The following is a 14909-nucleotide window of genomic DNA, read 5'->3' as shown; positions in this document are numbered from 1 at the left end:
ATCTGGGAAAGCTTGTCTCGGAGATGGTCTGGAAGGATGGTGTTGAAGGCAGAGCTGAAGTCCACAAACAGGATCCTGGCGTAGGTTCCTGGGGAGTCCAGATGCTGCAGGATGAAGTGTAGGGCCATGTTGATGGCGTCGTCTACAGACCTGTTGGCTCTATATGCAAACTGCAGGGGGTCCAGGAGGGGGGCCGTGAGGGTCCTGAGATGGGAGAGAACTAGGCGCTCAAAAGACTTCATGACCACAGATGTCAGAGCCACGGGTCTGTAGTCATTTAGTCCAGTGATCCTAGGTTTCTTGGGGACAGGGATTATGGTGGAGGACTTGAAGCAGGCAGGCACATGACATGCCTGCAGTGAGGAGTTGAAAATGCCAGAAAACACTGGGGCCAGCTCGTTTGCACAATGTCTGAGGGTGGCAGGAGACACGCCGTCTGGGCCGGGAGCTTTCCGAGCATTCAGGTTCTTAAACTGCTTCCTCACATCTGCTTCATGAATATGAAGAGTTGTGGTGGGAGGAGGTGGTGTGAAATCCTCTTTTGTGTGGGGTGAGGAGGGGGGTGTTGTAGGTGAACAGTTTGAAGGTGGTGATGGCTCTATGGAGGGGGGAGAGGTGGGGGAATTAGTGTCCAAAGTGCCTCTATTGTTGGGGCCGTTGGAGGTGTGAAGGCTGCCTGATGGCTCGTCAAAACGGCAGTAGAAGTCGTTAAGGGTGTTGGCTAAGAGCAAGTCATCAGTGGAGTGGGGGGGTTTTAGGCTTGTAGTTTGTGATATTCCTAAAACCTTTCCACACAGAGGCCGAGTCATTCTCTGAGATCTGCTGCTGCATCTTCTCAGAGTGCTGATGTTTAGCAATGTCCACTTCTTTAGTGAACCTGTACTTGGCCTCTCTGTAGCAGTCCCTGTCTCCGCTTCTGAACGCCTTTCTCTTTTCCAGCCACAGCTTTTTGAGTTTAGGAGTAAACCAGGGTTTGTCATTGTTATAACTCACCCTGGTGCGTGATGGCACAATGCTGTCCTCACAGAAGTGGATATAGGAGGTGACAGTGTCCGTAAACTCGTCCAAGCTGTTAGAAGCAGCCTTCATTGTGTCCCAGTCTGTAGACTCCAAACACGTGCGAAGCTCCTCCACAGCCTCGTTGCTCCACAGTTTTTTAGTCCTCACGACAGGTTTGGAGAGCTTCAGCCTCTGTCTGTACGCGGGGATTAGGTGGATCATGACGTGGTCAGAAAGTCCGAGTGAAGCGCGGGGCACCGCGCGATAGGCCCCGCTGATCGTGCTGTAACAGTGGTCTAATGTCCTCTCCTCTCTGGTCGGGCATTTAATATACTGCTTGTATTTGGGAAGCTCATTATGGAACGCCAGGACTGCCATAATGAATTAATTAAATACACCATTAAATAATTAATTAAATGTGGCAATAATTAATTAAAATTGGAATTAATTAATTAAATAAATAGTTATGACACATGTAATTAATTAATTATTGACACATTTAATTAATTATTTATGTATTTCACATTTTAATTAATTATTGACACATTTAATTAATTAATTATTGACACATTTAATTAATTATTTATGTATTTCACATTTTAATTAATTATTGACACATTTAATTAATTATTTAATGATATATTTATTTATTTCATTTTGGCAGTCCTGGCGCCTGGCTCTCATCATGAAATAATTTTATCTGTCAGCCTCACCCATCAAACTCAGGGGGCGGGGTTAACGCTGCCCATGCAGCTTCTCTAACATTTGATTGGTTGCCGTGCAAAGTAAGTCAAAACAGGTCGATCCTAGAAAATCGATTGCTTGTGTAGACTTGGGGCAGCCAGGTATCCCAGAATGCAGATCAAATCACAGGCAGCAATGGTGGTGGTGTAGTTTTAAAATACCCCGTTTTTCTGTCACCAGCTACACTTTTAACAGTGTTTTAGCCGCGAATGTCGCAACGTATGTCTGGTCAGGTTGTCAACATAGAACATGTTTGCAAAAGTGCTCAGATGTTTTCAGAGATTTCACTAGCTCTGCTAACAATTAGCATGCAGAGTGCACCGAGGGGGTACGTTAACCGGTTTGTTTACATATTCCACTCTCCGTGTTCCACATGTTGCATTCGCAGATTCTCATTTTCACCGAACGATCGTCTCTTTCCGCCTGGTCTTGTGTCTCTGTGCTTCTGTAACATAAAGAACGAGCTGACATTTTTCTCACGAAACCAGCGATCAGCTTAACAGACCCTCAGTTTACCTGCATGCATCCTCCTCCTCATCTGTCAGCTGTTTAACACCTGCTGCTAATTCAAGAAACACGCCTACGTTACCTGGTGATAGTCACAGTTTAACTGGGCAGCCGGTGCTCGATATAAAGCAATGTCAGCGCATTTTTCTGCACAAGATAAGTAAATATAGTGTTTTCCCCGAGCGCAGAGCTGCTGGAGCTTGTTTCCTTACAGAGCACTTTATAGGCGAAGCAGCTTCATCAGCGGCTGATGTCCAATCACCGGCACACAGCTTTGAAACCTCAGCTGAGTTTTAGCTCTCAGTGGTTAAACGCTGGACTTCATTCACTCAGGTTCTGTCTGTCGGGTCACGTTTACTTCGCTGTTTTATTTACAACTGAGCAAATCGGTTTGGCTGAGGTTAAAGTTACGTTTCATAACTGCATAGTTTCACAGACGTTTAATGGTTCACTGGCACATGTGTTAGACTGAACTATCATCTAAATATCATCTGTTTTTTAATAGTTATTCAACTGTATTCTAAGCACCAGCTGTCTGTTAGAATGTGATTTTTTTTTTTCTCTCTCTGTTGGCAGACGTATAAAAATGCGCAGGAAAATCTGACGTGCATGGCAAACCTCAGCGACGATATTTAGGGAGGAATAAACACACATCAAACATAAATGAACCATTTGTCTGTCTCCATAATTGAGAGCATTTTCTCTTCTTATGTCAACACTCTCTCTCTCTCTCTCTCTCTCTCTTTTTTTTTTGGCTTTTTCGGTCATGTTATGTTTACCTGTCAAAGGCTTGTTACAAACTATGAAACACATCGTGCAGACTTCTGGATGTTAGAAGAAAACTAATAATGCTCATGAAGGAGACTAAAGGCAGGAAGGTGTCCTTTAAAACTAAACATGTTAATAGGACCTCCCTATTTATATCATAGTTTATGATATAGCACGTGTATTTCAGTAATAGCCTGCTGAGGCCACTATACGTGCTGGCCTCATATCAAATGTGAAGGCAGACTGAGTCTATGTTTGACGTTTTTTATATCTAATCTTCCTTTTCAAACATTTAAACAGCAGCGAGTCTGCAGCTGAGGGAATACAAATTCAAATTGTCGGAACAGGTTTGCTCGTTTCTTGGATTCATTTGGTGATTTATTAAATGTATAACTGTTATTCTAATCTGCTGCTGAGTCTCTTACACTTTTCTTTATGCTGTATATTTTCACGTCTCTGGAATAGTTGGCAGTTAGATAGTCAGCTGGGAAACTTTGTGTTAACTCATGGAGCTGAGGATATCGTGGATATGCTGACCTCGCTGCGTGGTGTACAGAGCGAGGTCAGCATGATTAATATTCACAATAAAAATATTAGCCGAACATCATGAAGTCTGTATGTGTTTCATAGTGTCGAACAACCTTTGTACAGTTAAAGCCAGCAGTTACTACATGACGGAAACACCAACGTTATCTCTTTTATGTGTTTATACACAGGTCACGCTGATTACTGAACAAAAACCCAAAGATCAGATGTTAAACAGATTTATTTGCTCTCTCTCCTCCTTAAACATGTTTTTAATGTTAGTTATAATTCAGAATTGGCGACTGAAACACGTAGGACACATAAGAACATCAGGAAATAAAACACCGATAAATATAACCTCAGTAAAAGAAGTCAGCGGGGGTTACTACAGCTGTGTACCGGGGCCTGCGCTTTGTCAGTGGGATTGCTTGCGAGGCGAGCGGGTCTATCCCACGCTTTGCCGTGAGACTGGGCAGACATCTCCGAAATCATCGAAACACTTTTGCAAAGAGGCTGTATCTTGACAAACCGACCAGACACATGAAGATTAAACCACTACATTCTCGGCTAAAAAAATATTAAAACGGTATTTGGTAACACACAAACAGGGTTTTTCAAAGCTCAGTTCTGTTAGCTTCCACATGCCGGTTGTTGTGTGCTAGAAACAATGGCCACCAGGCCAAAGCAATGGTTTTGACTCGATCAGCGTTAACCCCGCCCCCTGAGTTTGATGGGTGAGGCTGACAGATAAAATTATTTCATGATGAGAGCCAGGGGCCAGGACTGCCAAAATGAAATAAATAAATATATCATTAAATAATTAATTAAATGTGTCAATAATTAATTAAATGTGTCAATAATTAATTAAAATGTGAAATACATAAATAATTAATTAAATGTGTCAATAATTAATTAATTAAATGTGTCAATAATTAATTAAAATGTGAAATACATAAATAATTAATTAAATGTGTCAATAATTAATTAATTACATGTGTCATAACTATTTATTTAATTAATTAATTCCAATTTTAATTAATTATTGCCACATTTAATTAATTATTTAATGGTGTATTTAATTAATTCATTATGGCAGTCCTGGCGTTCCATAGCTCATGGCTCAGATTGGCTTTGTTAAAGTCCCCAAGAGCAATGACATCGTCATAGTGACATATGACATCGTGGAAATACTGGCCTTTCTTTGTGCCCCCCCCCCCCATTAGAACTCTTTTTCTTTTTAGTATGCTATTGTGCTGAATGCTTACACATTGAAAAAAGGGGGAAAGAATCTGGTACAAAAAGTCCTGACCAGACCTGTTTACAAAAAAAAAATCTGGGCAGTTCACAGTTAAGTTAGGACTTGGATATTTTTTGAAAACAAAGACATTTTTTGACATATTGTATTGACCTCTACAAATTCTTCCTTTAAAAAAAGCATTAACCGAGACTGTGCAAGAAGCTTGTTGATTTCTAATAAAAGTGTCTGGTCACCACAAAAAGTGGAGATTAAATGTTTGTTTCTTACTTCATATTTTTATTTTTGGTATCTTCTGGAATACCTTTTTGAGATTCTTTATCTTAAAGTGGGTCTGGTTTTAGCCCCTCTTTCTTCAAGCCACCGTTTTTCTGTTTTGCCTCATACAAACAGAGGGTTTGAAGCAGCTTGGTGGGCTTAGCTAGTTGTGTCTTCCAGATTAAAAAAAAAAAATTAAGGATATCAGCTACGTCTAACAGACTTTTATCAGTTGTGGGCGTTACTTGGAGACCTATTATTATTATTATTATTATTATTATTATTATTATTATTATTAGAACTAAGACACAGTGACATGCCTTGATGGAACTCTGTATCCAAAAAAGTGTTTTCCTCCTGAGGTCACAGTTCAGAAATTCACATACTCAAAATAGTAGCTTCTTTTTCACTTGCATGTCTTGCTGGAAGCCTTTCTTTCTGCTACCCCTGGGGATTAGTCAGCGCAAATGGCGACTTCAGTAAAGTCTTTGCGAGTGCTTGTCGAGATGTTTTAGAGCACTGTTGCCGAGGGTAGAGGTATGTCATGTCTGATGCTTACATCTTACACCTGTCACTGTCATTTTAGGAAGAGAATGTCTGCCTACACTGGGCCGCTCTATCAGGCTGCGATGACATTGCCCAGGCTCTGCTAGAGGCTCGATGCGACCTAAATGCTGTGAATGTTCATGGTGATACACCACTTCATGTCGCTGCCAGAGAGAACCACCTGGAGTGCATATTGTGAGTGTGAAGTCTGAGAGGTCACAGAGGTCACTCAGTTTCTTCACATCAGATGATGATGCTGATTTTGAGGAAACTTTTTTTTTTGGGGTTTATGTCTGTAATGAGAGAAGAGAGTATTATTGGAAACAAACAAATACAGCTATTCAGCTATTTAGTCACTGCATTTCTTGTATTTGTTTGCTTCCTGGTTTCAACCACAAACAGATTATTTAAACATTTTGTTCCTTATACACAGTGTTCAAATGTTTTCTCTGCAGCTGTAGAAAGCCTTATCTATAAAATGCAGTCTGCTTCTCCTGAAAGTGTATTAATATGCAAGAGTTCTAGAACAAATAGTACGTGGGTTTGCATTCTGGGAAATCAGCGCTCAACTGATAAAACCAAATGAAGCCGTTAATTTCTGAGGCAAACTGATATTAATCAGATGGTTTGATACCTGGCTCCTCCAGTGCACGTGTCCTTGTGTCCTTGCTCAAGGTACAGAGTTGCATATGTCCATCAAGTGTGTGGGCGAATGTTAGAAAGTGCTTAGGCACAGATAAAAATGCTCTATAGCTGTGTGTGTAATTAGGTAAATGAGATTTAGAAACGATTTTGACTGCTCAAATTGAGCAGCGACAGTGCATACCAGTCTATCTCAGTGCTTGTCACCTTCACTCTGTTTTTTTTAGATGACCATAAGTCTTAACTTAAACATTTTCCACGCGCAGGTTGTTTCTGTCTCGTGGAGCTGATGTCAGTCAAAGGAACAGGGATGGAGAAACAGCTCTGGACTGCTGTGCTTCCGGTTCCAAAGTGTGGACAGCCCTTAATACCAACAAGAAGCTGACTGATGCCAGGAGAGGAAGGGAAGGCCGTGGAGAGAGAGTGCTCAGCAGGTAGTGCTGCACTTTGTCCTGTTCTTTTGTTGGCTGATGAATTTCTGCTTTCTCAAAATCTGCCATTCCTCAAAAAGGAAAACTAAAAACTTGTAGACTTTTTTTGTTTCTTTGTTTTGTTTTTGTTTTCCTTTTCTGTCTGTTAGGGACATTTCTCGGGGGTATGAGGCAGTGCCTATCACCTGTGTTAATGCTGTGGACAGTGAGCCATTGCCTGAAAACTTTAAATATATACCAGACAGCTGTGTCACCTCCCCGCTGAACATAGACAAAGATATCACTCACTTACAGGTAAGTGAGTGATGACAGGTAAGGTGTAAATTACACATTTATTGCAGCAGTCCAGAGAAGGCACTAGTGCTCTGAAGAAGTTTGCAGTCATTATGCAGAAAATGACTAGCATTGTAAGAGAATAGGTACATGGCCAGCTTCTAACGGCTCACTGATTGTGTCACTCAGCACTGCACCTGCACAGATGACTGCTCATCTAGCACCTGCATATGTGGCCAGCTCAGCTTGCGTTGTTGGTATGACAGTGTAAGTAGAACCTGTGTACCTACTGAAATGATTTCACGTGACACCCACATTTCCTCATTTTAAATAAGAATGTGTTCTTAACGACTTGTTTAATAAAGCTTACATTTGCCCCCTTCACTGCTGGGGTCTAAACTGGTTTTACATTACAGTACGGCCTGGCCCACTTATATTTTGTTTATCTCTTCAATGTAATGTTTCTTCACGTTCTGTTGACTAAAATTACCAACAGATGCTCTGAAGAGAATCTGTTTTTATTCCCAATGACTATTTATCTCATGGTGTATGTGATTGCAGGAGGGTCGACTACCAATGGACTTCTGCCAGCGGGAGCCCCCGGTGCTGTTTGAATGTAACCATGCATGTTCCTGCTGGAGGACCTGCAGGAACCGTGTGGTCCAGAATGGACTAAGGTAAAGTGCTGCTGTTTGGTAATCTACTTTTAAAGCTGTGAAGAAAGTGAGCCTCATAACAAAGATCAGCTTAAAGGATCCGCTTTGATCACATGGATGAGTTTTTGCAAAGATGCTCAATGATAAATTCTGTCAATGGGTCCTGAATAGCATTGGGAATCGAGAACTTAAGGTTATGTATATAACCCCGGTTCTCTGAGTAGCATGAGTGAGTGTCTCACTATGGGGAACGCCTCCTGCGTGACCTCATCAGAAGCTCAAATACCATTACGCCAGCCCTTACAGGCTGGCTAGGTGACGCCCATGTCAGGAGGGGCCAGTGCCTCCCTATATAATAGGCTGACATAGCGTCAGATGTCATTCAAAACAAGCCCACCTCTTCCTCGCTTCCATAGCAAGGAGGGCGGTCTGGTGAGACACTCACTCATGCTACTCAGAGAACCGGGGTTATATACATAACCTTAAGTTCTCTTTCATAGCATTCGTTTCGTGTCTCACTATGGGAGAAATACTGACTCCCGGATTGCCAGACATGCCTGTTAAGAAGATAACTGTCCCCAACAGCACTTCACAGGGGAGAGGCCCCCACCCGGGAAGAACCTGCACTGAGAACTGAATGTGCTAGGTTAGGTGCTGTCACATCTAACCTGTAAAACCTAGCAAATGTATGAGGTGAGGTCCAGCATGCAGCTGCACACACCTCCTGAATAGAAACTCCCCTAAAGAGAGCCCATGAGGTCGCCAGACCTCTAGTGGAATGCGCACGTAAGCCAGCAGGGGGCTGAAGGCCCCTGCTAGTATAGGCCAAGGCAATTGCCCCTACTATCCAATGGGAGAGGGGCTGTTTAGACACAGGCTTTCCCATATGTGGTTTAGCCCAGGACACAAACAGCTGGTCACTTTGTCTGACACTCTGGGTTCGGTCCATGTAAATGCGCAGAGCACGGACTGGACACAAGGTATGCAGCCACTGAGGAGAAAGGCGGTGGGCAAAAGGCCGGCAGTTCTATAGGGGAACATGTGCCGACAACCTTCGGGACAAAGGCAGGGTTGAGCCGCATACAGACCCTCGTATTATCCGAGGAGAACTGAATGCATGACTGATGCACTGAGAGAGCGTGTATCTCTCCCACACGTTTAGCAGAAGCTAAAGCAATTAAAAGAGCCGTCTTCAAGGACAGAAATTTCAACTCAACCTGTTCCAGGGGTTCGAATGGGCAACAGGAGAGCGCAGCCAATACTGTGGGAAGGTCCCACGATGGAGCCAATGGCCTAGACGTAGGCAATTTACGCCGTGCACCCTTCATGAAACGGCATATTAAGGGATGCTGGCCAACAGTCTTAACCTCAAAACCAATATGGCAGGCTGAAATTGCTGCCAAATACACCTTGATGGTGGAGAAGGCTTTACCCTTATCAATCAGGGCCTGAAGAAATGACAGAATCACAGCCACAGAGCACTGAAAAGGGATGGCCTGTGATTCTAAGCACCAGCTTTCAAACACACGCCACTTATGCTCATATAGCGTCCGAGTAGACGATGCTCTAGAACACTGAATAGTGTCGTTAACACTATGAGGGAGCCCCACCGTGTTCAGGTTAAACCACTCACGGGCCAAGCCCACAGAGCCAGCCTCTCTGGGTGGGGGTGGAATATTTCCCCCCGTGCCTGAGACAGGAGGTCTCTGCGTAGTGGTAACAGCCAAGGTGGGCCGCACAGCTGCTGAAAAATCTCCGCCAGCCAGTGTTTCCCTGGCCAGTGCGGGGCTATCAGGATCATATAGTGACTTCTCTCCCTCACTCTGGCCAGAGTTGGAGAAATGAGGGCCACTGGGGGAAAAGCATAGAGGAGGGTTCTCGGCCGCTCGCGAGCTAGAGCATCCACCCCGAGTGGAGCTCTCTGATCGTTCAGCGAGTAAAACAGGGGACACTGAGCATTCTCCCTGGATGCATAAACGTCCACAGTCGCCAGACCGAATTGCAGCCAGATCTGCTTCACCACCTCCGGGTGAAGCTTCCAGTCCCCATACAGCGGGTTGCCCCTGGAGAGAAGATCTGCTCCAAAGTTCAAGATCCCCGGCACGTGAGTTGCTCTCAGTGACAGCAGGTGAACACTTCTCCAGACTATCAGTCTGTGTGCCAGCGTGTGTAACTTGGGGGACCCCTGTATGAGAGCATTTGTGTGACAAGTCGCTCCCTGGCGGGTTGGGGCTGTCACCAGCCAATCGTCGATGTACGTGGCCACCCAAATGCCCTTTTTCCTGAGCTGCCTCGGTGCATTTCACAAACACCCTTGGGCTCAGTGAGAGACCAAAAGGCAGGACTACAAACTCGTATGCCATCCCCTGGAAAGCAAATCTCAGATACTTTCGGTGTGGGGGATATATGGGGATGTGGAAATAAGCATCCCTCAGGTCGATTGATGTGAACCAGTCGCCCGCTCGTACAAACCGTAGCAGCGAGGCGTGCGTCAACATCCTGAACTTGTATGTCCTCAAATGCCGGTTCAGGGCACGGAGATCCAGAATGGCTCTCATCCCCCTCCCCCCTTTCTTTGGCACAAGGAAATACCCTGAATAAAATCTGCTGTGCATTTCCTCGGGAGGGACAATTCTTATAGCTCCTTTGTCTCTCAAGGTGGAAATTTCCTCCAAGAGAAAACTGGCAGACTCGCCCGGAGCACGAGAGTAAACAATGTCTTTGAATTGTGGTGGAGCGACACTGAATTGCAACCTGTAGCCCTTTTTCAATGGCCTCAGCACCCATGCTGACTGAGTGCAGGTGGCCCAGCTCTTCATGTGGAGAGACAGAGCGCTCACTGGCCACTTCACCGAATATGGCGTTTTGGCGCCCCCTTGTGGTCGCAGCGCGAAACATACGCTATTTCGGCGTCCCGTCACCTCTGTCACAGGCGAGCGAGTTGACGGGCTCATCTGTATCATCACAGCCGTGGAAACGCGAGTCTCCACGGGCTGCGTTATGGCAGACGGTGCTCCGTTTTTCAGCATGTTTGATTTTCTCATGTGTTTTGCAACACTCGACAGCGCCCTCGGCAAACTGCCTGGATGCGCGTGTCGGGGCTTTTTTAATACAGAATGCATGAGAGAAGTGCTCGTGAAACAACACTGCGAACTTTGGCTCTCTTTCCCTCTGGCGGGTCCGGTGACAGGAACGCCGGCCCGAGTCAAGCACTCTGTGTGGAACATGTCCCGTTGAACTTGCTCTGGAATGGAGCTGGGAGGCGGGAGGGTGGCCCATGAAGGGGGGAAACTGGGTTCGCTCCCGCCTAGAGGAGAGGCTGTCAGGCCGGCCGCTTCTTCCTCCTCACGATCGCGGCAGCGGGGGGAGGAGGAGGGGCCGCTTGAGGTCTGGCCTGGGGAGACTGCTTCCGAGTTCTTAGGGGCCCCGGCAGCCTGGGGGGCTGCTTGCGTCTTAGGCACTTTGGGAATCCTGAAAGCGGGGACCGGGCGAGACGCTGCCTGCGCGAATGACTGGCGCGGCGCTGCTGGGGTGGCGTGCTGGGCCCTCCTCGGCAGGCAGAGTTTCAGAGCCTCATCATCTCTCTTTTTCTCCTCACATCTCTTCTGCATGGATGTAACAGCCGCACCGAAGAGACCGTGAGGGACGACAGGGGTGTCGAGGAGTTCCTCTTTTTCCTTAGTCGTCAGGTTGGTGAGCCCGAGCCAGCGTGCTCGCTCCTGAAGAACCATGAGGCCCATGGCTCTCCCAGTAGCCTGTATGGCTACCTTGTGGAGGCGGAGGATGTGGTCAGTTATAACGCAGATTTCTTCCCACACTGTGGTATCTGTGTTAGCTGTCATGTCCTCTTCTAGCTCAGCTTGGTAAGCCATTAGCATAGAAGAGGCATTGTGGGCTCTTACTGACAGAGCCGCTGCCTTGTAGCACTTATCTGTAAGGCTAGACTGGAAGCGGTCTGTTTTGGAGGGGAGAGATGGGGCCGATGAGGACAGAGACGTCTTCGGGTGAAGATGGCTCGCCACCAACGGCTCCACTTGTGGCATCCGGCGGAGGCCGATAGACTCCATCCCCTCACAATCCAGCAGGGAGCTCCCCACGATGGGGTGTTTCTCGCTGCAAGGTTTTGCTTTCCACGTCACCGCTATCTCATCGAGTAGCTCAGGGAAAACAGGCAACACATGCTTCCCCGTCTTTTTCGCCTTCTGCAATTTCTTACCGTCAAAACGAGACTTTACAACCTCTGTTTGTATGGCGGGCCACGGGATGTTGAGCCTAGCGGCTGCGCGCTTGCACATGTCCTGCATGTCGAGATCCAGGGGGGACGGCGGTGTCGGTTTTTCAACCTCGCCAGTAGCCGAGGGCTTTGCAGCCCAGCTGATGCTAGCCAAGGAGGTGGAATCTTCCTCCTCGCCGTCGTCAGACAGCAGGAGCTCCGAGTCAGCCGACTCATCTCCGTCCTCGTTAGCATCTCCTCCCCAGGTGACTCCAGCATCGCGGAAAAACACACGATCTCCGTGTGCCTCCAGCCACGGGAAAGCGGTCGCGATGGGCTGAGGGTCTGCCTCTGCCCAGCTCGGCCCTGGCGTTGCGGCCAAATCATCGGGCATCTCAGTTTCTCCTTGCGCCGCAGCAGCCTCACACAGCAAAGGGTCGCCGCCCGACAGGTTAGCCTGGCGAGCTAGCCTGCGGCGGAGTAGTTTGCGTGGGAAAGCCGCGCAGTGGATACAGTCGTGTGCAGGTGTCAGGGCAGCCTGAGCGTGAGATAAGCCCAGGCATGCCGCACACACGGGGTGTGTATCCCAGGCAGAAATCTTCTTGCCGCAAGGACAAAGTTTTGCAACTTCGTTGGCCGTTGTAGCCATGGTTAGCTAGAGGGTTGCGCACGTTAGCGAGACTGACACTGAGTGCGGAGAATATTGCTATTCCTCGCTAACGTGGGTTGAAAAGTGTTGCTACTTTTCTACAGGTATTGCTACCTAATGTGTAAAACCGCTAGCGTCGAAGGGTATCGCTACCTGATGGTGAAGCTAGGGGTACCTTTATTAGCAAAGTGTTGCTACTTCGCTTTCGGAAAGTATTGCTACTTCCCTGGGTGAAAGTATTGCTACTTGGCACCAGCACTAGTCAGTCAAAGTCAAAGTCAACTTTATTGTCAATTCTGCCACATGTACAGGACATACAGAGAATAGAAACTTCGTTACTCTCAATCCCTAGATAAAATAGAAAATGAACATTTAAATATAAGAGTGATTAAAAATGCAAGTAAAATATTTTAAAGTAAAAAAAATTAAATAATATAATACAATTTTACATATAACAAGAAAGCTATACAATATAAGGGTAAATGACATTGAGTGCAAACCAAGCAGAGTAGTGCAAATAGGCAAATAGTGCAAATGGAGATTTGGTAATGTACGGTAAGAGATAGTGTAACACAAAGTCTTATGAGGTAATGGCAGTCCAATGCTCCACAAAGTGACTGGTAACTGGTGCAGGCCAGTGAGTGAGTCAGAGTGTGTGTGTGTGTGTGTGTGTGTGTGTGTGTGTGTGTGTGTGTGTGTGTGTGTGTGTGTGTGTGTGTGTGACAGAGTTCAGTGAGACCGTGGAGGAGAGAGAGGAGAGGGGGCAGAATCGGGAGGGAGTTAAGCTTCCTGACAGCCTGATGGATGAAGCTGTCCTTCAGCCTGCTGGTCCTGGCCTGGAGACTCCGCAGTCTCCTCCCCGACGGCAGCAGCTTGAAGAAGCTTTGCATTGGGTGCGTGGGATCAGCCGCTATGCAAAGGGCTTTTTTAGTGAGACGGGTGCTGTAAATGTCCTGGAGGGAGGGGAGAGAGACACCAATGATCCTCTCTGCAGCTCTCACTATGCGTTGGAGGGTTCTATGACAGGACGCATTGCAGGCTCCAAACCACACAGTGATGCAGCTCGACAGGATGCTTTCGATGGTGCCTCTGTAGAAAGTGTGCATGATGGGGGCTGGTGCTCCTGCTCTTCTTAGTTTGCGGAGAAAGAAGAGACGCTGCTGTGATTTCTTGGCCAGTGCTGTGGTGTTGTACGTCCAGGAGAGATCCTCTGTGATGTGCACACCCAAGAACTTGGTGCTGCTCACTCTCTCCACAGACGCTCCGTCAATGGTCAGAGGAGCATGTTGGGTGTGCATTCTCCTGAAGTCCACAACAATCTCCTTTGTCTTCTCCACATTCAGAGAGAGATTGTTGTCAGCACACCACGTGGCCAGGCGTCTCACCTCACTTCTGTAGTCGGTCTCATCCCTGTTGCTAATGAGACCCACCACCGTTGTGTCGTCCGCAAACTTGATGAAGAGGTTGGAGCTGTATGATGGAGTGCAGTCATGGGTCAGCAGAGTGAAGAGGAGGGGGCTCAGCACACATCCCTGCGGGGCCCCCGTGTTTAAAATGATGGTGCTGGATGTGTTACTGCTGACCCGTGCTGTTTGAGGTCTTCCGGTGAGGAAATCCAACAGCCAGTTGCACAGTGAGGTGTTGAGCCCCAGCTGGACCAGTTTTTGAGTGAGCTGTTGGGGGATTATAGTGTTGAATGCTGAACTGAAATCTATGAACAGCATTCGAACATATGAGTCTTTTTTGTCCAGGTGTGTGAGTGCTGAGTGGAGTGCAGTGGAGATGGCATCATCGGTTGAGCGGTTGGGCCGATACGCAAACTGGAAGGGATCCAGGGAGGGGGGCAGGACAGTCTTGATGTGTTGCATGACTAGTCGTTCGAAGCACTTCATCAGGATGGGAGTAAGTGCAACAGGACGGTAGTCATTAAAGCAGGAGGGAGATGACTTTTTTGGAACCGGAATGATTGTGGTGGCTTTAAAACATGTGGGGACGACAGCCTGGATGAGTGATATGTTGAAGATGTCTGTGAAGACATCAGTGAGTTCCACTGCACAGTCTCTCAGTACACGACCAGGAATGTTGTCAGGACCCGGAGCTTTACGTGCATTGATCCTGCTGAGGGATCTCCTCACGCTGTCCGGGGACAGAGTCATCACCTGGTCACCAGGAGGGGGTGGGGTCTTCTGTGCAGTGGTGCTGTTTTGGACTTCAGAGCGAGCAAAGAAAGTGTTCAGCTCGTTCAGCAGGGGGATAGTGCTATCACAGGTCTGTGGTGGGGGCTTGTAATCTGTGATGGTCTGAATGCCCCGCCACAGGCTCCGTGAGTCTCTGCTGTCTTTGAAGTGATGCGATATTTTCCTGGAGTACTGTCTCTTAGCCTCTCTGATGCCACGGGAAAGGTTGGCCCTAGCTGTCCTCAGGCTTGCCTCGTCTCCATCTC

The 14909-nt window shown here is 46.9% G+C and overlaps 1 protein-coding gene across 4 annotated transcripts in view; it reads left to right on the top strand.

Annotated features, from left to right (window-relative positions):
- The window catches only part of LOC146657144 (histone-lysine N-methyltransferase EHMT1-like), a 69556-nt gene that overhangs the window by 37922 nt on the left and 16725 nt on the right, over positions 1-14909 (top strand). For all 4 annotated transcript variants that reach the window (XM_085424992.1, XM_085424995.1, XM_085424994.1 and 1 more), the window contains exons 15-19: positions 5643-5797; positions 6511-6678; positions 6825-6969; positions 7138-7215; positions 7510-7625. In XM_085424992.1, coding sequence (XP_085281118.1) covers positions 5643-5797; positions 6511-6678; positions 6825-6969; positions 7138-7215; positions 7510-7625 — 662 coding nt within the window. The remainder of the gene's footprint in view (positions 1-5642; positions 5798-6510; positions 6679-6824; positions 6970-7137; positions 7216-7509; positions 7626-14909) is intronic.

The sequence above is a fragment of the Rhamphochromis longiceps genome, linkage group LG12 (genome assembly GCF_057381845.1).
Source record: "Rhamphochromis longiceps isolate RC_006_pf linkage group LG12, R_longiceps_female_GT1.1, whole genome shotgun sequence".
NCBI classification, from domain to species: Eukaryota; Metazoa; Chordata; class Actinopteri; order Cichliformes; family Cichlidae; genus Rhamphochromis; species Rhamphochromis longiceps.
This window is presented reverse-complemented; position numbering and strand designations above follow the sequence as displayed.